This window comes from Aquarana catesbeiana, linkage group LG06, assembly GCF_042186555.1.
Source record: "Aquarana catesbeiana isolate 2022-GZ linkage group LG06, ASM4218655v1, whole genome shotgun sequence".
NCBI classification, from domain to species: Eukaryota; Metazoa; Chordata; class Amphibia; order Anura; family Ranidae; genus Aquarana; species Aquarana catesbeiana.
The window spans coordinates 229,488,763-229,511,340 of NC_133329.1; the positions used below are offsets into that span (position 1 = coordinate 229,488,763).

The window sequence follows — 22,578 nt, forward strand, 5'->3', positions numbered from 1 at the left end:
TTAGCCATTTCAGTTTACAACCACTTTAAAACCGCTTTCTTAATGGATGTCATATTTGGACATAAGGTTATGGAGGCCCCATAATGTCTCATTTACACTATTATTCCTAATGCCCCGTACACACGAGCGTAATTTCCGTCGGAAAAATCTTGGATGGTTTTTCCCGATGGAATTCCGCTCAAGCTTGGCTTGCATACACACGGTCACACAAAAAGTTCTCTGAACTTTCGACCATCAAGAATGCGGTGACGTACAACACTACAACGAACCGAGAAAATGAAGTTCAATGTTTCCGAGCATGCGTCGAATTGTTTCCGAGCACGCGTAGGAATTTTGTGCGTCGGAATTGGTACAGACGATCGGAATTTCAAATCAAATTTCCGACCGAAAAATAGAGAACCTGCTCTCAGTCTTTTACTGGCAGGAATTCTGCCAGCAAAAGTTGGATGGAGCATACACACGGTCGGAATTTCCGACCAAAAGCTCACAGCGAACTTTTGCTGGCGGAATTTCCGATCGTGTGTACCAATTGGGCATAAGGGTTACCATGACATTTGCTTTTTTGTTATGCCCATTCCTCTTTTTAAGACTCTTTTTGGTTGTCTCCATTCATAGAAAGATTCAGAGTCCAAAAAACACTGGGTGAAAAAATTATTTTTTGTACTGTGTAAAATTGTATTTTTGTTTTATTAGTTCATTGGGACACAGCTCAATCCTCTCATGTGGGTATCTTGATTTCATTTGATGGCTTGTTGTCACAGTTGAGATGTTATTTTTGAAGGGTTCCCTTCCATTCCTATATTTTGCTCAGAGCTTGCTACTCCTAAACTTGTGCTGTATATACAGGATAAAGCTATTAGGTGGGGCAATGCCTTTTCTACTTTATGTAGTGTCCCAACCTCCTAGAGGCGGGAGCTAACTCGTTCTTAGAAGAATTTAAGTCCTTTGCCTCCAATTAAACTACTAGAGAAAAGGATTTTATGGTTAGTACAAAAAAAAAAAATCATATTTATTCATAAGCCAAGAATGAAGGTAAGCATACCGTATATTACCAAAAGTGATTTGTTTTTAAACGTACTTCCTCGATAGCATTTCAGTTCTAGCAAGCGAAATCATAAAGACCTGCTATTCCTTTTATCAAGGACACACACTGGCATCACACAAAGGTTCCTTAAAGCAGAACTTTACTCACCTCTACTCCAAGCACCTTCTTCTGCAGGTCTTCTGGGTTTCAACCTTTGGTCATTTTGACTGGCTGGGCTTACATCACTCCAGCCCCTGCAAAGGAGTTTATTCATCTTGGCAAATGCTGAAACTGAACATGAAGCTGAACATGCGCAGCTCAGTGTACATTGCAATCAAACAGATAAGAGTACTTTAATGCAGAATAGACATAGTATGTGCCTCCTCTGCAGTAAAAATACTTCCTGTTTACAAATATTTGAATGGGTTATGTTTTGTGAGCGGTACTGCCCACTGAACGCAACAGCAAGGATAATTTTTGCTGTACCACAATACAAAGCATCATAGCCGTGGCATACAGCCATGGCATAATTTTAAAATAATTACATTTTGTTGCTTTGCAGCCTGAAATGAAGATCCAGTTATATTTACTACTTATAACATCCAAGTGAAAGTGAAAGGTATAACACCAAAATATCTGAAAAAAATAAAAAATTTCAAAAACAGAAATCACCAAGTTAGAAAAAGCAATCATGGCCTTTAGTCTGTTGGGGTATGTCTCTACTAACTTTGCAAATCTAGACTTCGCAATATTTGCCCATTCTTCTTTGCAGAACTGCTCAAGTTCAGTGAAATTTGATAGTGACCGTTTGCAGGGCTGGCCAAAGACATTGTGCTGCCTGGGGTCCATAATGAAATGCCCCCCCCCCCCCCCCCCAAAAAAAAATAATTATAAGACATACCATTATGTTCAATTCCAAGGGGCGGGCTAGGGCAGTATAGGGATAGGCAAGGATAGTATATAGACAGGCTAGGGCAGTATAGGGTGGGCTAGGGTAGTATAGGGGCAGGCAGGGGGGCCAGGCAATTGTCATCATGATACACAAAACTGCTGAAAAAAAAAAAAAAATCTTGGTTGTCAATTTGCTGGGTAAATAGAAGAGAAAGAGAGGCGGCTGTGGTTCAATTTGCTGCCCCTCTCAAAGTGCTGCCTGCGTCCAATGGACCCACTGGGACCCATGGTAGGGCCGGACCTGACCGTTTGTGGACTGCAGTCTTCAAGTCATTCCACAGATTTTCAATGTAATTTAAAAAGTGTTACTAAACCCAGGACCCTGCATTCACTATATCTGGTCTCCCACAGTACACAGAACATGGAAATGCAATTATTTTAGTAGATATAAACAGCTAACTACCTTTTCTCATCAGCAGTGTATAGCAGTCTTCGATTTCTATCAGTTCCTGGAGAAGCTTGTAGCAGGAATTTTCATGCTGCACTGAGCTGTCCTATGAGGCTGCAGGGCTCCTGACCCTCTGTCTGGACATGTCTGGACAGTGATAATTGGCCCTGTGCTGATCACATGCACTCTCCCACACACCAAACTGAGCATGTGCAGCCTGACTCTGAAGGCTGTCTTATCCGGACATGTTCTGGAGTCAGTGGAAGAAAAAGAGGCTCAGTGCATACAAGATCAAACAACCTTTTTACACAATGCAGAGGATTAACCCCTTAGGTTCCACAGTGAGTATAACAAGCATGCTTTACTGCATATACAGACTGATTTTAAGTTTGGGTATTGACTAGGCAAGGACATTCAACCTTTTCTCCTTCAACCACCGAGCGGTCATTTTGTGTGCTTTGGGTCATTGTCATGTTGGAAGGTAAATAGGGTTGCCACCTCATCTCTTTAAACCAAAACACATATTCATTACACAGGTTCTGAGGCTTATGTAATGCAGATAAGGCACTAAGTGAGTTTAATTACCACCTTAATCAGGCCTGTGTAATTAATATGTGTTTAGTTTTAAAGGGATAACTCTAAAGGTAAAACTGTATCCCATTGACATCTTTCTGGCAGAGGGAAGCAGATTTCCCTCAAAAACTTTATGGTATTTTTCCCTATCTATTTTTCTTATATCCTGACAACTGTCCCAGTCCATGCTGCAGAGAAACACTCCCATAACAGGATATTACCACCTCCATGCTTTACTGTAAGAATGGTGTTATTGGGATGTGAGCTGTATTGGATTTCAGCCAGACATAGTTTTTGATAAAGAGGCCAAATAATTCAATTTTAGTCTCATCTGACCATAACACCCTTTTTCATGTGGTCTCACAATCTTCAAGGTGCATTTAATGTGGTAAGATGAGACTAAAATGGATTCATTTGGCCTCAACACCAAATTAAATATCTGGTGGAATTTCAATGCAGCACACCATCTAAATATCACCATTCCTAAAGTAAAGCATGCAGGTGGTAATATACTGTTATGGGGTTGTTTCTCTACAGCAGGGACTTGAGCACTTGTCAGGATAGAAGGACAAATGGATGGGGCAAATACCATCAAATTCTTGAGGAAAATCGATTGCCCTCTACCAGAAAGTTGTCAATGGGAAGGTTTACCTTCCAACATGACAATGACCCAAAGCACACAGCATAAATGACCACAATGGCTGAAGGAGAAAAAAAGGTGAATGTCCTTGCATGGCCTAGGCAGAACCCAGATTTAAACCCCATTGAAAATCTGTGGAATGACTTGAAGACTGCAATCCACAAACAGTAACCATCAAATTTAACTGAACTTGAGCAGTTCTGCAAAGAGTGGGCAAATATTGCAAAGTCTAGATGTGCAAAGTTAGTAGAGACATATCCCAACAGACTAAAAGCTGTAATTAAAGAAAAAGGTGATCCGGCAAAATAGTGACATAAGGGAGGGGGTGATACTTTTTCCAACTCAATGATTCGTTTTTTTTATTTTTTTTTTATGACATGTTGGTGTTATAAGTTGCACTAGTAAATACTGCTGGGTAAAACAAAAATCTATGTCTGTCTTCATTTCAGGCTGCAAAGCAACAAAATGTGATTATTTTAAAGGTGGGGTGATTCTTTTTTTGACCCACTGTATGTACACACACCCCCTCCACTGCCTTTACAGCTTAAGGGAGAGCAGTGGGAGAAGGTAAAACAGCAGCTCAAATGCTCGTCTTTACTGTCTCCCCAACTGCAACCGTAAACTAGGCTTAAGGTAATCATCTTTTAGTGATATTTTACCCCAAACTCACAAGACATAAAAAATTAATGGAATAGCATTACCTGTTGTTCATGTTCATCACTCTGATCAGAATGCCCATCGTCATCAGTTTCAAAATCTTCTGAGTAATTCACATTTGGAACAATATGAACAGCTGATCCACTTTCGGATTTAATGTTTATGGAGCTCTACAAATATTACAAATAGTCATTTGTAACAATATAACCCTGATTTTTTATGAGGAGTAGTAGATCTGCTTACATAAAAATATATCCATTAGATAAGTAGAAAAAGCACAGACAAAGTAGATACTTGACCTTTGATAAGGCAGAGGGCTAAATGTTGGTGTACTGAAGAAAGGAAAGCACACAATGCACCTAAAGTCCCATGGAGACACCCCAAAGTCTGAAACCATCAGCCTTCCACATTTGATAATAAATCTGGCAGGTAGTAGATTTTTGAATTTTACTATGATTGTAAACTCTTTTTTTCATTTTGTTTTGAATAACAAGCAGGTTCGTACTGTTCATAATGCTCTGTACAATGGAATGGTCTCAAACATCCTCTTTATGGGTTACGGCACTCTTGGCTCCTCCTCTTCTTGATGTGCCACCACAGGAAGCTGCTTCCTATCCGGGCACACCTGTGGGCTTCATCCCACAGTGATCTTTACTATATAAGCAATAACAGTGTAAAAAAAAAAATCCCTGATCATCACTCCCATTTTCATTCAAAATTTTTGAGAACATACAAAATGTTGAGAACCTTTAAATCCAGAATGGAAGAAATGACTCCATTTGGATTAGGTTTGAGTAAAAATTTTGAAACAATAATTACAAACAATACATTTCCCGATCCAAAATCATTTAACGGCTGAAAGAAAAGGTCCAGCCAACACTACTAAGACATAAAAAGATGTGAAGCAGGAAAAAAAAAAAAATTAAAAAGGAAGGGAGTGTGGGGGTAGGTGGAGACAGACACAATTATATCTTGTAACCTGTTGAGATCAGCTCTTGCATCCAAGCATTGGGGTTTCCCAGATAACTTTAAAAGCAATCAGACGTTCCCCCAAGTCAGGAAACTGGAACTGGTGGGGGCAGACCATCTCAGAGAAGCAGATTTTTGGGGGGTTTCAAGTTCTTGGATTGCCATGGATGATGCTGTGGAGGTGGCAGATGACTTGCGAATCTGGGAACTGTAACCTGACCACCAGGAAGAAAAGGGTTATTTGCAGGGTAGTTGTTTACTTGTGTCACTGAACTCTGAGGAAGAGGGCTTGCCCATCAAATGCATAAGCCTACCTGCACGTATTACATTCTGTTGTGGTGCACTGAAAAGGTATTTTCCATTGGTCATCAAATGGAGACTGATATTCGATACATGCTTGGGTTTTTAACACTTTTGTAAGTATTTGAACATATTATATTAATAAAAGGTGTCCGAGTTACTGCATTAGACCGATGAGCTTTATATCTGCACATCTGAGGTAAGAGTTCACTCTTAAGGGCTTCCCCGATTCCAGGGCTGGGTAGAGAATTCAAAACGAAAGGTCTGACCTTGGGGGTGTCGGATGCACAAACATCTGTTCCACACTGTCAGAATGTTGTGTTGCAATGGTCTGGCGTGAAACTGGATTGATGGCACAGCCTCAAAAAGGCAACCTCTAGACCCAAAACCCTCATGCAGGCATTAAAGGAGTTGTAAAGGCAGAAGGTTTTTTATCTTAATGCATTCTATGCATTAAGATAAAAAGCCGTCTGTGTGTAGCAGCCTCTTAATGCATTCTATGTATTAAGATAAAAGGCCTATGTGTAGCAGCCTCCCCAGCACCCCCTATGACTTACCTGAACCCCCTCTGTCCAGCGATGTCCACGAGTCCCTCGGCCGTCCCTGACTCTCCCTCCTGATTGGCTGAGACACAGCAGCGGCGCCATAGGCTCGGGTGCCCCCATAGCCAGCTGCTTGCTGTGGGGGCACTCAACAGGAGGCAGGGGCCAGGAGCAGCAAAGGGTAACCCAAGAAGAGGAGGATCCAGGCTGCTCTGTGCAAAATCACTGCACATAGGAGGCAAGTATAACATGTTTGTTATTTAAAAAAAAAAATAACAAACAAACAAAAAAAAAGACTTTACCATCACTTTAAGTAAGGGCTTCCCCTTGGCCCAAAGGGCCTAGGCATGTGACTGGAGTGACAGGATTTTTTTCCAGAGGCAAGAAGATATTGGACATGGTGTTGTCCAACATCAGGCCCAGGTGCTTCAATATGTGAGATGGGTCCAAGAACGACTTCCTCAGATTGAGGATCCAACCCCAACCTCAACCTCTGCAGAGCTGGAACTGTCTGCTGAATGTTAGTCAACAGAGACAGAGAGAAAGTTCTTCAAGAGATTATCAAAGTACTCTACAACATGAATCCCTGAGCAGAGCCAAGCCAGAGAAAGCACCTTGGTGAAAACTTAGGTGGCTGTGGTAAGGCCAAAAGGAGAAAGCATTAAATTGGTAATGCCAATAACCCACTGCAAAATGCGGACAGCACTGAAGTGGAAACTGCAAGTGTCTTGGATGTCTACTGAGGCCAGATTATCATCCAGAAGGAGCGATATAATGACTGACCACGTGGAAATTTTAAATCCGTAGGAATAAGCTGAGTCTTTAGATACAGACTCCTCCGTTTGGTTTTGGAACCATACAAAAGGTCAACAGATGTTCCCTCACGCTACTTAGAAGTAGGGGCTTTCCATCAATGGGAAAAGAAGCCTTGGAACCAGGCTTGGTTGGTTTGAAGGGCTGTGTCTTCTTAGAAAAGTACTGTATGTTCCTGCCTTAGATTTGGAACTTGAAGATTGAAAGGGATGAAAGGAACCTTCCTTCCTTCCTAACCTCAGGTGAAGTCCCACTGGAAGATGTGAAGTGATGAGAAGTGTACTTTTACCACCTGTAATCTCTTGTTGTACTTAGCTAAGGAGGTACCAAACAGGTATTCGCCTTCTAAGGATAACAGCTAAAGTTGCATTTTGCATGGAAGCTCAGCTGAACAGCATTTAAGCTGATTAGCAAGGAATCCTCTATATGTGAATGGAGAAGACTCATCCTGGAGATCTTACGAACTGTGTCACCAACTCATTTATGCAGTAGTGTAAAGCCTCTTACACACAATGCGATTATTGGCAGGGGATTGTCTGTTGACAGACTGTTGTCCTAAAATCTGACCGTTAGTACGCTCCTTTTTGACAATTGTTGTCCAACTTTCTGCCAACAAATGTTGGATGACATGCTAGTAAATTTTCGGCAGACAACGATTGGTTGTCAGATTTTCTGATGGTCAGTACACAAGTCCATCACACATGCTCGGAATCAATGCTCACCAAACAAAAAATTAGCAGAAGGGGCTCAAGAGCTGAAATTCCTCATAGTACGTCACTATGTTCGTGCTTGTTGCACGAAAATTGTGTACCGTTGGTATGCAAGACAAGATCCAGGCACACGCCCTTAAGACAAAAATCTGACACTTGGTTGGCCAACAATTGGATCCTGTGTACGAGGCTTAAGGCTGTAGGTAAAAGATCTAACCGATTGTGGACTGAGGCATCCATTGAGATAGAATTAAGATTTTGAGTCTTGCATTTAGTCCAGACAGCAACGATCTGGCAAACTGCCATAGAAGAACCATAGGTTGCACTGTGGGGCCTCGTCATAGGAAAACAAATTAAAAAAAGCTTTAAAAAGAGGGCCTCTAGCCAGGTCCTTGACCACTGGCTTATCCAGGGTCTGGGAGGATCTTGTTAAGACAAAAAATGTCAGGATTTACAACAGGAACTGCCCAATTTTGTAGCAAACTTGCTCAATAGGATACTGGTGACCAAAAATCTTCTCTGAGAAAGGACAATTCCCATACAGAGCAGGGTCTACCAGCAAATGGACTTAGCTGGTTGAGGCATTTAAGGGATCCCACAATGGATACCTTGGAGTGAGCAGACTTGGGCTTCTCTAACCCAAAACAGAAGTGTACAGCACCCATAAGGGTAGCTTTACGTTTGGATGAAAACTCCACTACAAATTTAAACATGGAATATAATTGGCTCTTATTAACAATCTATAAATAATAAAAACATAAAACTCTACAATTTCTTTTTTTTATTTTTACAGGTGTGTCATCCTGATCAGATTAATCAGAAGAGGGATCATCCTCAACTACCACATTCTCCTTGCATAATGTGTCTGGGTCGAAGGCAAACCACCACGAAGCTGGTGAATCATGGAGTGTGAATTCTGACACAGATCACCAGTGAAGTGCTGAGATCGCAGCTTTATAAACTGGCTGTTTCCGTGTCAGTCAATGAGGATTCTCACTGTGCGGATGTCAGGTCACCTGAGACCAGGTGACCGATGCACTCCATAGGAGTCAGGAGTAGTGGACCCTAGGACCGACTGCTGCGGGTTGAACCCTGGGAGGTTCAGGAAGCAGGTCTACTAGATCACTAACACAGATCCCAGTGGGAGCTAGAGCATAGATTCCCCAGGGCGCGGAGTCTAAGAGCCAGCAGGTGTTCACCAGAGTCTCCAGTGGTGAGGATGGACTGCGCTGCAGTCTGGCTCCAGGTCGCGGCCCCCAGGGTCTCACAGCTCACGCTTACGGTAGACTACAGGAGATAGAGGAAGAAAGCAGCAGGCTGGAACAAGGATAGTAAAGGGATAAGCCAAAGTCAGGGCAACTAGCAGACAAGGACAACAGAGTACACGCCAAAGGTTCAGGGTCACAGGCAAACAGGGATAGTCGGGGACACGCCAAAAGGTCAGGGTCACGAGCAGACAGCACATGGCAAGCAGGAAAAAGGAAGCCAAGCACACAATGGTTCATCAGCAAGGTTGGCTTGCAATGCTCAGGTTAATATAGTGTTCCTAATTAGAGACCGGGGTGGAGCTATGCTGAGGGAAGATTATTAAAACATTCAGGTGAGGGTGGCTGGTCTCTAAAGAAACACATGGAGGAGATAAGCTGACAGACACACATCACTGCATAACCATGACAGCGGAGATCATCGGTGGGAGAACATGTTCAAACACTTCTCCCTCGATTATCTCAGTTTCATAAACTGTTTATGGACTGTGATCAGCAGCGATCCTGGGGATCACCGCTGTTCACTGCTTCATAAACTAACACCTATATATACACACATGACGTTGTATGTAAAACAAAAAAATGGAAAAAGCAAAATTTGTAAAAATGTGAAAAGTCCTATAAAAAGATATAAGGTAAAAACTTAAAAACACATCACTACTTTCTCTTTAGCGCCAGTTCACACCAGAATCGCACAGGAACATGGGGCGAGTGCAATTCAGTGCTATGCGAGTTTCAGCCCATCCATTGGAATCATTGAAATCACACAATCGCACCAAAAGTAGTGCATGCACTACTTTTAAAAATGCACTGTAACCGGATTGCAGGGTACTGTGGTACCTTGCGATCCGGTGCAAGCAAACGCACTGCTTTTGCGATCAGCATTTGGGGTGTCGTTGGGATTACACTGACACTTGCAGCAGATTGCGCACTCAATGTATTTTGAACCTGGTGCGGTAAATGCGCACGGAACATGGGTTTTCATGCACCACATTTTAGTGTGAAAGGGCCCTTAATGAGAATAAGCTTAACAAATTATGCTAGTTTCCACTATTTGTACACTGACAAAGCTGGAAAAAATTTACAATGGCAACACTATACCAAATAATTAAAAAAAAAAAAAAATAGAATTTTGTTACCTGCACCCATGCTTTTCTTTGTATCTTGCCTGGAGCTGTATGGTTTCTCCTCCCAACAACAGTTATTCCATCATCTAAAACTAAACAACCCAACATAGATTGTTAAATAGCTTCAATACTGTTGAAATTTAATTCAGCTATTCAATTGAGCCATGATTTGGGGAAAAAGCACTGCCCCTGACCACAAAAGCTGGAAGAGGGTTTAATAGTACTGCCACTTATTGCACATACTAAAATCAATATGAGGTTAATTCTTGCAATTTCTGACTCCAATGCTGGGGTAAGTAATGTGTCCACTGACACCAATGCTGTGGGTTATTATTGTGACCATTGACACCAATCCTTGAGACTATTATTTCTACCACTGACACCAATGCTATTGGTTAATAACACAGCCACTGACAATGATGCTGCGGTTAAATATTGTGGCCACTGACACCAATCCTGGGGGTAATTATTGCATCTACAGATACAAACGCTGTGTGCTTTTGCTTACTGTCACTGACACCAATGATGGGGCTTATGTTACTCTCACTTTCTCTTCAGTGTGTGCTGCAGTACACTACAAAAAAAATGCAGCAGGACTGAAATCTTTGGGTGTTGAGGTGGATTACAGTCCAACCATTTTGCTACAGTGCGAACCCCTCAAAGCGCTCTATATTTTTTAAATTCACCACCACTAGTCTAGAGGAACATTCAAATCTTAATTCCGTTTCATTAGAAGGTCTTGTTGTTAACTTTGGACTGATGTTGTAGATCTTGGATATTAATTTTATAGGATTAAATTTTTCATTTCATGTAAACAGACCGAGAGGTGATGCAAATGTATCCCTTAAGGTTTAAAGGTTCACCAGTAAGAGAACGTTACACTTGTGTTTAGGGTGTAACGTATAACATGCTACTATATACTCACATCTCGCCACCAGTGCTACCCACTCTGTGACAGCGGGTGGGGTGGATCTTCTCCCCGCACCCACTGTCACAATTTTAAAAATGGCACAGCTGTGCTGGGCTCTGCCCACACAGCCGTGTAATTCATTCACAGTTTTCTGTGAATGAAATACAAATACCATTGGTTGCCCTCGGCACGGATCTCAATAAACTGCAAGGGTGCTAGCGAGCACTCTCGTAATCCATTGACTCTTTCTCTAGTTCAGTAGCTGTCTGCCCGTACGGTAGGTATGGCCAGACAGCTGACATAGTCTGCAGAATCCTGGCACTGCACCTATGATCAGTTGATGCTGTACAGGCTGCAGTGTAAAAAAATAATAATAATTTTAACCTTCAAAAATATGTGCATTTTTTTTTTTTTTTTTTTTGAAAGATGAACTTATCCTTGAAAATAATAATAGTTGGATTCTTGATGGAGCCATACTGTGAAGACTGGCAAAATGTGCCCTCTGGGGGCTTCAGGGTATGAGGAAGCATGCGACCACTTTCTTTTGACAGTGCTGAGATCTAGCAGCCAAGTGCTTGACACACAGTGCACGCTTAACCACTTGCCGACCGCCTCACGCAGATATGCTGCGGCAGAATGGCATGGGCAGGCAAAGTAACGATTGGGTACGTTACTTGCCTCCCGCGGGCAGGGGGTCCGATGCGGTCGGCTTCTGTCCTGGAGCAAGCAGAGGTGAGGGGGAGGTCATCCATTCGTGGCCACCCCCTCACGATCGCTCCCAGCCAAAGAAGTTCTTCCTCTGCTGCTGTAATGTAAACAGTGGCAGAGGAAGTGATGTCATCTCTCCTCAAGCCGGTCTTTTCGTTCCGGCGCCGAGGAGAGAAGGCATCAAGTAAGTGCACCAAACACTACACGTACAGTAGAACACTCTTGGCACACATTTCACCCCCCATCACCCCCTTGTACCTCCTGTCACAGTGACACCAATAGCAGTTTTTTTTTGCATTGGTGTCAGTTTGTGACAGTTATAAGTGGTAGGGCAGTTAGTGGTAGCCCCCTTTAGGTCTAGGATACCCCCCTAACCAAGGTTAACCCCTTGATCACCCCCCGTTGCCAGTGTCACTAAGCGATCGTTTTTCCGATCGCTGTATTAGTGACACAGGTGACCCTAGTTAGGGAGGTAAGTATATAGGTTCGCCGTCAGTGTTTTATAGCGACAGGGACCCCCATAATACTACCTTATAAAGGTTTTAACCCCCTGATTGCCCCCTAGTTAACCCTTTCTAGATTCAGGGCACCCGCCTTTCATTACCTTATAAAGGTTTAACCCCCTAATCGCCTGGCGGTGATATAAGTTAAGTTTTAGGGTCAGATAAGGTCTGCGTCGCCCCAGGCAGCGTCAGGTTAGCGCCAGTACCGCTAACACCCACGCATGCACCATACACCTCCCTTAGTGGTATAGTATCTGAACGGATCAATATCTGATCCGGTCAGATCTATACTAGCATCCCCAGCAGTTTAGGGTTCCCAAAAACACAGTGTTAGCGGGATCAGCCAAGATACCTGCTAGCACCTGCGTTTTGCCCCTCGGCCCAGCCCTGCCCAGCCCACCCAAGTGCAGTATCGATTAGAGGTCGACCGATATGGGTTTTTCTCTGGCCGATGCCGATATTTAGAATTCGCGGTGGCCGATGGCCGATATATGATGCCGATTTTTTTGGGCCGATATATTAGGCCGATTTTTTTTTTTTTTTCTCTTCATCACATAAAATCTAACCGTTAGACCCCTTTCACAATGGGGCGTTTTTCAGGCGCTTTTGGGCTAAAAATAATGCCTGTAAAACGGCTCCCCTGCATCTCAGTGTGATATCCCGAGTGCTTTCACACTGAGGCGATGCGATGGCAGGATGTTAAAAAAAAGTCCTGCAAGCAGCATCTTTGGAGCGGTGTATACCACCACTCCTGCCCATTGAAATGAATGCGCACCGCTGCTGAAGCGCCTGCAAAGCGTTTCGGCAGCAGCGCTTTATGGGCGCATTTAACCCCTTCCTTGGCCGCTAGGTGGGTTATAAGCGCCCCGCTAGCAGCCGAATAGCGCCGCTAAAATGACGGTAAAGCGCCACTAAAACTAACAGCGTTTTACCGTCAACGCCTGCCCTCTCAAGTGTGAAAGCAACCTTAAGTAATAAGTGATACAGAAAATTTTTTACATTTAAAAATTTATTAAACAAAACACACCTCCAATCAGTTCACTTGTATGCATAATTTAGATAAAAAAAAAAAAAAAAACTATATCTTAAATATTAAATACACAAAAACAGGTAATCAAAACGTTTGGATGAAAAAAAAATGGGCTAACTTTACTGCTTATTTTTTTTTATTTCATTAGTGTATTTTTTTTTAAAAATTGCGTTTGAAAGACCGCTGCGCAAATACCGTGTGACATAAAATATTGCAACAACCGCTATTTTATTCCCTAGTGTCTCTGCTAAAAAAAATATATATATAATGTTTGGGGGTTCTAAGTGATTTTCTAGCAGAAAATACAGGATTTTTACTTGTAAGCAACAAGTGTCAGAAAAGATTTAGTCTTTAAATGGTTAAACTGAGAACTGCTCCACATGGAGTTCAGCTCATTGATAAAAGAACCTGAAGAGATACAATGTATCTTCTTATCAGACTTGGCAGGCTGCCCAGGGAGGAGAGAATCCTCTCCACAGATAACTTCAGAAAACTTGCATTGACTTCTATTACAGAAGTCATTTGCAAGTCCCGCTGAAGTTATAATCGGCTTTTTTAATCAGCACAATCGGCTGATGCCGATTAAGTAAAAAAAGCCAAATATCGGCCGATATATCGGTCGACCTCTAGTATCGATCAATCACTGTCACTTACAAAACACTAAACACACATAACTGCAGCGTTCGCAGAGTCAGGCCTGATCCCTGCGATCGCTAACAGTTTTTGTTGGTAGCGTTTTGATACGGTCGCTAACAGTCAGGAGCTTTTTTGCCTGTGAGTCTCACTAGTGTACCACTAAATTTAGAGCCCAAAATGGCAAATCGAAGGTACACTAGTGAAGAGGCCTACACGTTTCTGAGCATGACAGATAGTGAAGAGGAAGTCACTCATCTGTCAGATTCAGGCTCAGAATATGATCCTGTAGAGGACAGCGGCTCCATGACAGATAGCTCTGACGATGGAGTTGTGGTCCCTGCCAAGGTCAGGTGTACCAGACCCCGAACTTCTTCTTCTGTCCTTGATGTGCAAGAACCGCAGGTCCCTCGTATGGAGCAGAGAAGTACTAGCGCCGCTGTTCCTTCTGGTGAACTGGCAAGCACCAGCGGCCTAGTACACCCTGGTCGTACATCCAGCACTGCAGTAACACTTGGTGACGTGGCGAGTCCCATAAGTGCAGTTTAAGCTGGCGAGGTGGCAAGCACAATTAGTGTCGCACTGCCACCAAGAAGACGAACACAGGCCCGTCGTGCCCATAGTGCCCTTCCTGCTGCATTCGCCAATCCGAATTGGGAGCCCACCACTTCTGCAGCACCCGTACATCCTCCATTCACTGGCCAACCCGGCATTCAGGTGGAAATAGTTGATTTTACATCACTGGATTTTTATTCGCTGTTTTTCACCGAAGATCTCTATAGATCTATTGTGGACCAAAGCAATTTGTACACTGGTCAACACATCGCCACTATTCCCCAGTCCTCCCTTGCCAGAGATTGGAGACCAATTACGGTCTCCGAATTTAAGATATTTCTGGGCCTTTCCCTCAACATGGGCATAACTAAAAAGAGTGAGTTGCGGTCATATTGGTCCACTGACCCAATTCACCATATGCCCTTGTTCTCTGCCTCCATGACCAGGGCACGATACAAGCAGGTTTTGCGGTTCATGCACTTCAACAACAATGAACTTTGTCGTCCTCGTGGAGACCCCGAATACGATCGGCTCTACAAAATTCTGTCCCTTGTAAACCACTTCAACCAACGTTTTGCAGACTTGTTTACTCCCTATCAAGTTGTCTGCGTTGACGAGTCCCTGATTAAGTTTTCTGGGCGCTTGTCATTCAAGCAGTACCTTCCCAGCAAGCGTGCCTGATACGGGGTCAAGATGTATAAGCTCAGTGACAGGGCCATAGGCTATACATGTAGTTTTATGGTTTACAAGGGCAAAGATAGTCACGTAGAGTTGACAAACTGCCCTGACTACATAGGAAGCGCTGACAAGATAGTGAGGGACTTGGTGTCACCCTTATTCGGAAAGGGGTACCACTTGTACATGGACAATTATTACACGAGCGTGCCACTTTTTAGTCACCTTTTTGATCAACAGATTGGAGCATGTGGCACCGTGCGACCTAATCACCGGGGCTTTCCCCAGCGGCTTGTAGATTCCCGTCTTAGGCTGGGGGAGAGAGCCTGCTTACAGTGTAATAATTTGCTCGCTATGAAGTGGAGGGAAAATAAGAATGTTTTCGTTCTCACCTCCCTTCATGCAGACACGACGGTCCAAATTAATACGGCGACTGGTGTTGTGGAGAAACCCCTCTGTGTCCATGAATATAACCAAAATATGGGAGGGGTGGACCTCAACGACCAGTTGTTGGCACCGTACCTAATTGCCCGTAAGGCCAGACGCTGGTATAAAAAAAAGGTGTCTGTATACTTATTTCAATTGGCTTTGCTGAACGCTCATGTGCTATACAGAGCTTCAGGACGGACTGGATCCTTCCTTAAATTCCAGGAAGAGATCATCAGAGCCCTTCTTTTTCCAGACGGTGCTCCACCTCACCTTCCCCAACCAAATGCAGTAAGCCGGCTGCATGAGAGGCATTTTCCGTATGTCCTCCCGAGTACCCCTACCCAACGAGCCCCCCAAAGAAGATGTCGTGTCTGCAGCAAGCGCGGATATAGGCGTGACACCTGGTATTATTGTCCCTCCTGTCCTGACAATCCTGGTCTTTGCATTGGTGAATGTTTTGAATGCTACCATTCACTAGTTGAGTATTAGCGTAGGGTACAACACTGCACAGACTAGGCACACTGACACAGGGTCTCCCAAGATGCCATCGCATTTTGAGAGACCCGAACCTGGTACCAGTTACAAAAGTTATTAGTTACAAAAAAAAGTGTAAAAAATAAAAACACAAAAAAAATATAAAAATAAAAAAAAACAAAAATAGTTGTCGTTTTATTGTTCTCTCTCTCTATTGTTTTGCTCTTTTTTACTGTATTCTATTCTGCAATGTTTTCTTGTCATTATGTTTTACCATGTTTGCTTTTCAGATATGCAATTGTTTTATACTTTACTGTTTACTGTGTTTTATTAACCATTTTTTTGTTTTCAGATACGCCATTCAGCTTCAGAGCGGATTTATTTATCTTGACAGCAACGTTTGCTCCCACGATACATAAAGCCGTGACTCCAGCGATGTCGGAGGTGATTTCACGACCACAGCTACATACTTCAGCATTTATGCCGAAGCGTGGGGGCAGCAGTGGGTGGAGGAGCGATTTGCTCCTACCTTTTGCGGGAGGATGCCCCCATGCTTCGGCATATATATATTTTAGGCATAGGTTGCGTTAAATGTTTTATTTTTTACTATGTTTTTTTTGTATTTGCTTTGCAGGTATGGTAAGTCATATGCCCCGTACACACGGTCGGATTTTCCGATGGAAAATGTCCGATCGGAGCGTGTTGTCGGAAATTCCGACTGTGTGTGGGCTCCATCGGACATTTTCCATCGGATTTTCCGACACACAAAGTTGGAGAGCAGGAGATAAAATTTTCCGACAACAAAATCCGTTGTCGGAAATTCTGATCGTGTGTACACAAATCCGACGGACAAAGTGCCACGCATGCTCAGAATAAATAAAGAGATGAAAGCTATTGGCCACTGCCCCGTTTATAGTCCCGACGTACGTGTTTTACGTCACCGCGTTCAGAACGATCGGATTTTCCGACAACTTTGTGTGACCGTGTGTATGCAAGACAAGTTTGAGCCAACATCCGTCGGAAAAAATCCTAGGATTTTGTTGTCGGAATGTCCGAACAAAGTCCGACCCTGTGTACGCCCTATTACTGTTATACTGTAATGTTACTTTGTTTTATTGTTAACCATCATTTGCTTAGCGGGTACGCCATTCAGTTGCAGCGCAGATTTATTTATCTTGACAGCAACAGCGTTTGCTCCCACGATACATAAAGCCACGACTCCGGCGCTGTCGGAGGTGATTTCACCACCAGTTACATACTTCAGCATATATGCCAAAGCGTGGGGGGAGCAGTGGGCGGAGAAGCGATTTGCTCCTACCTTTTGCGGGAGGATGCCCCCATGCTTCGGCATATATATATTTTAGGCACAGGTTGCGTTAAATGTTTTATTTTTTACTATTTTTTTTGTATTTGCTTTGCAGGTATGGTAAGTCTTACTGTTATACTGTAATGTTACTTTGTTTTATTGTTAACCATCATTTGCTTAGCAGCTATGCCATTCAGTTGCAGCGCGGATTTATTTATCTTGACAGCAACAGCGTTTGCTCCCACAATACATAAAGCCGTGACTCCAGCGCTGTCGGAGGTGATTTCACCTCCACAGTTACATACTTCAGCATATATGCTGAAGCGTGGGGGCAGCAGAGGGCGGAGGAGCGATTTGCTCCTAACTTTTGCGGGAGGATGCCCCCATGCTTCGGCATATATATAAGGTGCATGTATGCCCATCATTAGAAGTGGGTGGATGAAAGGAGGTATTCTAATGGTGAGCATACCCACCGATCAATCTCTTTTTTTCGTTCAGCCCACAGGCTGCATGAAAAAAAAGTTTACAATATATGCCCAACAAGGACCAGCAACGTACTGGTATGTTGCTGGACTTTGAGTGGTTATACCAGAATGATGCCTGCAGGTTTAGGTATCATCTTGGTATCATTATTTTCAGCCAGCGGTCGGCTTTCATGTAAAAGCAATCCTAGTGGCTAATTAGCCTCTGGACTGCTTTTACAAGCAGTGGGAGGGAGTGCCCCCCCCCCACACTGTCTTCCATGTTTTTCTCTGGCTCTCCTGTCCCAACAGGGAACCTGAGAATGCAGCCGGTGATTCAGCCAGCTGACCATAGAGCTGATCAGAGACCAGAGTGGCTCCAAACATCTCTATGGCCTAAGAAACCGGAAGCTACGAGCATTTCATGACTTAGATTTTGCCGGATGTAAACAGCACCATTGGGAAATTGGGAAAGCATTTTATCACATCGATCTTGGTGTGGTCAGATGCTTTGAGGGCAGAGGAGAGATCTAGGGTTTAATAGACCCCAATTTTTTCAAAAAAAAGAGTACCTGTCACTACCTATTGCTATCATATGGGAATATTTACATTCCCTGAGATAACAATAAAAATTATTTAAAAAAAATAAAATAATGAAAGGAACAGTTTAAAAATAAGATAAAAAAGCAAAAAAATAAAAAAGGGAAAAAAAAAAAAAAAAAAAAAAAAAAAAAAAAAGCACCCCTGCCCCCCCTGCTCTTGCGCAAAGGCAAACGCGGTCTGGCGTCAAATGTAAACAGCAATTGGACCATGCATGTGAGGTATCACCGCGAAGGTCAGATCGAAGGCAGTCATTTTAGCAGTAGACCATCTCTGTAAATCTAAAGTGGTAACCTGTAAAGGCTTTTAAAGGCTTTGAAAAATGTATTTAGTTTGTCGCCACTGCACGTTTGTGCGCAATTTTAAAGCATGTCATGTTTGGTATCCATGTACTCGGCCTAAGATCATCTTTTTTATTTCATCAAACATTTGGGCAATATAGTGTGTTTTAGTGCATTAAAATTTTAAAAAGTGTGTTTTTTCCCAAAAAAATACATTTGAAAAATCGATGCGCAAATACTGTGTGAAAAAAAAAAAAAAGAAACACCCACCATTTTAATCTGTAGGGTATTTGCTTTAAAAAAAATATATATAATGTTTGGGGGTTCAACGTTATTTTCTTGAAAAAAAAAAATTTTTTTTCATGTAAACAAAAAGCATCAGAAAGGGCTTTGTCTTCAAGTGGTTAGAAGAGTGGGTGATGTTGTGCATAAAATGCCAGGACAGTTCAAAACCCCCCCAAATGACCCCATTTTGGAAAGTAGACACCCCAAGCTACTTGTTGAGAGGCATGTTGAGTCCATGGAATATTTTATATTGTGACACAAGTTGCGGGAAAAAGACAATTTTTTTTTTTTTTTTTAATGCACAAAGTTGTCACAAAATGATATACCGTATTTATCGGCATATAACACGCACTTTTTTCCCATTAAAATCAGGGGAAAATCGTGGGTGCGTGTCATAGGCCGATCCCCGCCAATTTTGGTTGATCGGAGCGATCGCCGCCGACATACACAGCTGTGCGTAAATTCAAATACGGCTTTTCTCGGCACCGCTCACAGTCCCGCCCAGTCCCGCCATTGGACCTGTGTTATGTCCATCATAGGGCGGGACTGGGCGTGACCGTGAACGGCGCCGAGAAAAGCCGAGGACACTCGGGTATGTGTATCTCGGCTCCGACGAGTCCCTGCAGTCTTGGCGCCATATTTGAATTTACACACAGCTGTGTATGTCGGCGGCGATCGCACAAGGCTGCACTGGGGCAAGGCTGCACTGACAAGGCTGCACTGACAAGGCTGCACTGGGGCAAAGCTGCACTGACAAGGCTGCACTGGGGCAAAGCTGCACTGACAAGGCTGCATTGGGGCAAAGCTGCACTGGGGCAAAGCTGCACTGACAAGGCTGCACTGGGGCAAAGCTGCACTGGGGCAAAGCTGCACTGACAAGGCTGCACTGGGGCAAAGCTGCACTGACAAGGCTGCACTGGGGCAAAGCTGCACTGACAAGGCTGCACTGGGGCAAAGCTGCACTGACAAGGCTGCACTGGGGCAAAGCTGCACTGACAAGGCTGCACTGGGGCAAAGCTGCACTGACAAGGCTGCACTGGGGCAAAACTGCACTGACAAGGCTGCACTGGGGCAAAACTGCACTGACAAGGCTGCACTGGGGCAAAACTGCACTGACAAGGCTGCACTGGGGCAAAGCTGCACTGACAAGGCTGCACTGGGGCAAAGCTGCACTGACAAGGCTGCACTGGACACTGGGGCAAGGCTGCACTGACACTGACAAGGCTGCAGATGGACACGATAACGCGGCATTGTGTGCATGTTATACGCCGATAAATACGGTATTGCTCAAACATGCCATGGGAATATGTGAAATTACACAACAAAATACATTCTTTTGCTTCTCCTGAGTACGGGGATAGGTAGTGAGGAGTGAATCAAACATTTACGCCCTTAGAAATCCTGAAGGCAGTGACTGGTTTTCGGGGCCCCGTATGCAGCTAGGCTCCCAAAAAGTCCCACACATGTGGTATCCCCGTACTCAGGAGAAGCAGCAGAGTGTATTTTGGGGTGCAATTCCATATATGCCCATGGCCTGTGTGAGCAATATATTTTTGTCATTATTCAATCACTTGGGACAAAAAAATGAATATTCAATGGGCTCAACATGCCTCTCAGCAATTTCCTTGGGGTGTCTACTTTCCAAAATGGGAAATGGGGTCATTTGGGGGGGGGGTCTTGTACTGCCCTGCCATTTTAGCACCTCAAGAAATGACATAGGCAGTCATAAACTAAAAGCTGTGTAAATTACAGAAAATGTACCCTAGTTTGTAGACACTATAACTTTTGCACAAACCAATAAATATACGCTTATTGACATTTTTTTTACCAAAGACATGTGGCCGAATACATTTTGGTCTAAATGTATGGCTAAAAAAAATCAAGTTAGACTTACCGGTAACTTGTTTTCCAGGAGTCTTTCAGGACAGCACCTTGAGAGCGTGGCTCCACCCACTTGACAGGAAACACACCTCCACCAAACTTTAAAAGGAGGCTCCTTCCCACTTATCATCTGTAGTAGTAGAGAACCTCCGGCCCAAGCTGGAACACATAATCAGAATATGGTTAGTCACAGCATAGTAGTTTAATACAATAAGGGTGGGTTGCTGCTGTCCTGAAAGACTCCTGGAAAACAAGTTACCGGTAAGTCTAACTTAATTTTTCCCTTAACGTCTTTCAGGACAGCACCTTGAGAGGATAATAGAGACTTACCCACTTAGGGAGGGACCACAGCCTGCAGGACCTTTCTGCCAAAAGCTTGTTCACTTGCTGACAGAAGATCCAGTCTGTAATGACGGACAAACGTAAGGTAACTTGACCACGTAGCCGCCTTACAAATTTGAATTGGGGTGGCACCAGCTATTTCTGCCCATGTAGTGGCTTGAGCCCTGGTAGGATGTGCTTTAATAACCCAGCAGGGGAGATAGCCCCGATTGAGAGTAGGCTGCTAGAATAGCAGATTTAAGCCATATAGCTATTGACCCCTTAGAAGCTTGTTGGCCCTTCTTTTTTCCAGAAAAAAGTATAAACAGTGTCCGAGGACCGAAAGTTTTTTGTTACTTCCAGATACTGTAATAAAGTCCTTCTTACATCCAAATTGTGGAATTTGCTTTCTTTTCCCCCCGAGGGGTTAGAGCAAAAGGTTGGCAGGATGATCTCCTGCGACCTATTGTGGGCTGACACCACCTTTGGTAAAAATTACGGATCAGTTTTAAGTATAACCTTAACTGTGTAGATGGTTAAAAAGGGTTTTTTAACAGATAGGGCGTGCAGCTCACCAATTCTCCTTGCTGACGTTATTGCAACCAAAAACAAGGTTTTAAAAGTAAGATTCCTTAGAGAGATTTCTTGTAGTGGTTCAAAAGGTTCCTTGCAAGACCACTGATAGGTCCCAATTGGGAAAGTGCTTAGCTGGAGCTGGTCTGGATCTGGTAAGCGCCTTGAAAAATCTTATAACCAAGGGCTCAGAAGAGATTGGTCTTTCTAGAAATACTCCCAAAGCAGCTATTTGTACCTTAAGGGTGCTGACTGACAAGCCTTTGTCTGCCCCATTTTGAAGGAATTCTAAAATTGACACTAAATTTTTTACCTTTCTTTTTGTCGAATGACAGAAAGAGTTGTAGACTTTCCCATATTTAGCATAGATTTTTCTGGTCACTATTTTCCTACTGGAAAGTAAGGTAGTTACCAAAGGTTGTGACAGACCTTTGTTTCTTAACAACTGCTCCTCAGATATCAGGCCGTGAGGCTTAGACTGGCCACTTCCGGATGCTGTATCGGACCTTGTATGAGCAAGTCTTGCCGGTGAAGCAGCTGCCACAATGGTTTGACTGTAGAATGGTGGTAAACCATGCCCTTTTTGGCCAAAATGGAGTAATTAGGATTACTGCCACTTTCTCCCTCTATATCTTCCTTAATACCAACGGGATCAGTTGGAAAGGAGGAAAGGCGTAACCCAGATGGAAGTTCCAGGGCTGAATTAACGCATCCGTCCCCTGGGCCCTGTCATTTCTGTGAATCGAGAATAATACTGGGAGTTGCGTATTTTCTTCTGACGCAAATAGGTCTATTTGTGGTTGACCCCAGGCCCTGGTAATCATAGCAAAAATTTCCGGATTCAAGCTCCATTCTGACTCCTGAATCCGCCTTCTGCTTAGATAATCTGCCACTACATTTAAGGTGCCTTTGAGGTGGACTGCTGATAAGGACCATACATGATTTTCTGCCCAAATCAGGATCTTTGAAGCTAACAACTGCAGTGTTTTGCTTC

At 43.5% G+C, this 22,578-nt stretch overlaps 1 protein-coding gene across 6 annotated transcripts in view; it reads right to left on the minus strand.

Moving 5' to 3' along the window:
* The window catches only part of KATNIP (katanin interacting protein), a 310,890-nt gene that overhangs the window by 196,762 nt on the left and 91,550 nt on the right, over positions 1-22,578 (minus strand). For all 6 annotated transcript variants that reach the window (XM_073633024.1, XM_073633020.1, XM_073633023.1 and 3 more), the window contains 2 exons: positions 9,972-10,051; positions 4,278-4,403 (listed from right to left, as the gene is read on the minus strand). In XM_073633024.1, the coding sequence (XP_073489125.1) occupies positions 4,278-4,403; positions 9,972-10,051 (206 nt within the window). The remainder of the gene's footprint in view (positions 1-4,277; positions 4,404-9,971; positions 10,052-22,578) is intronic.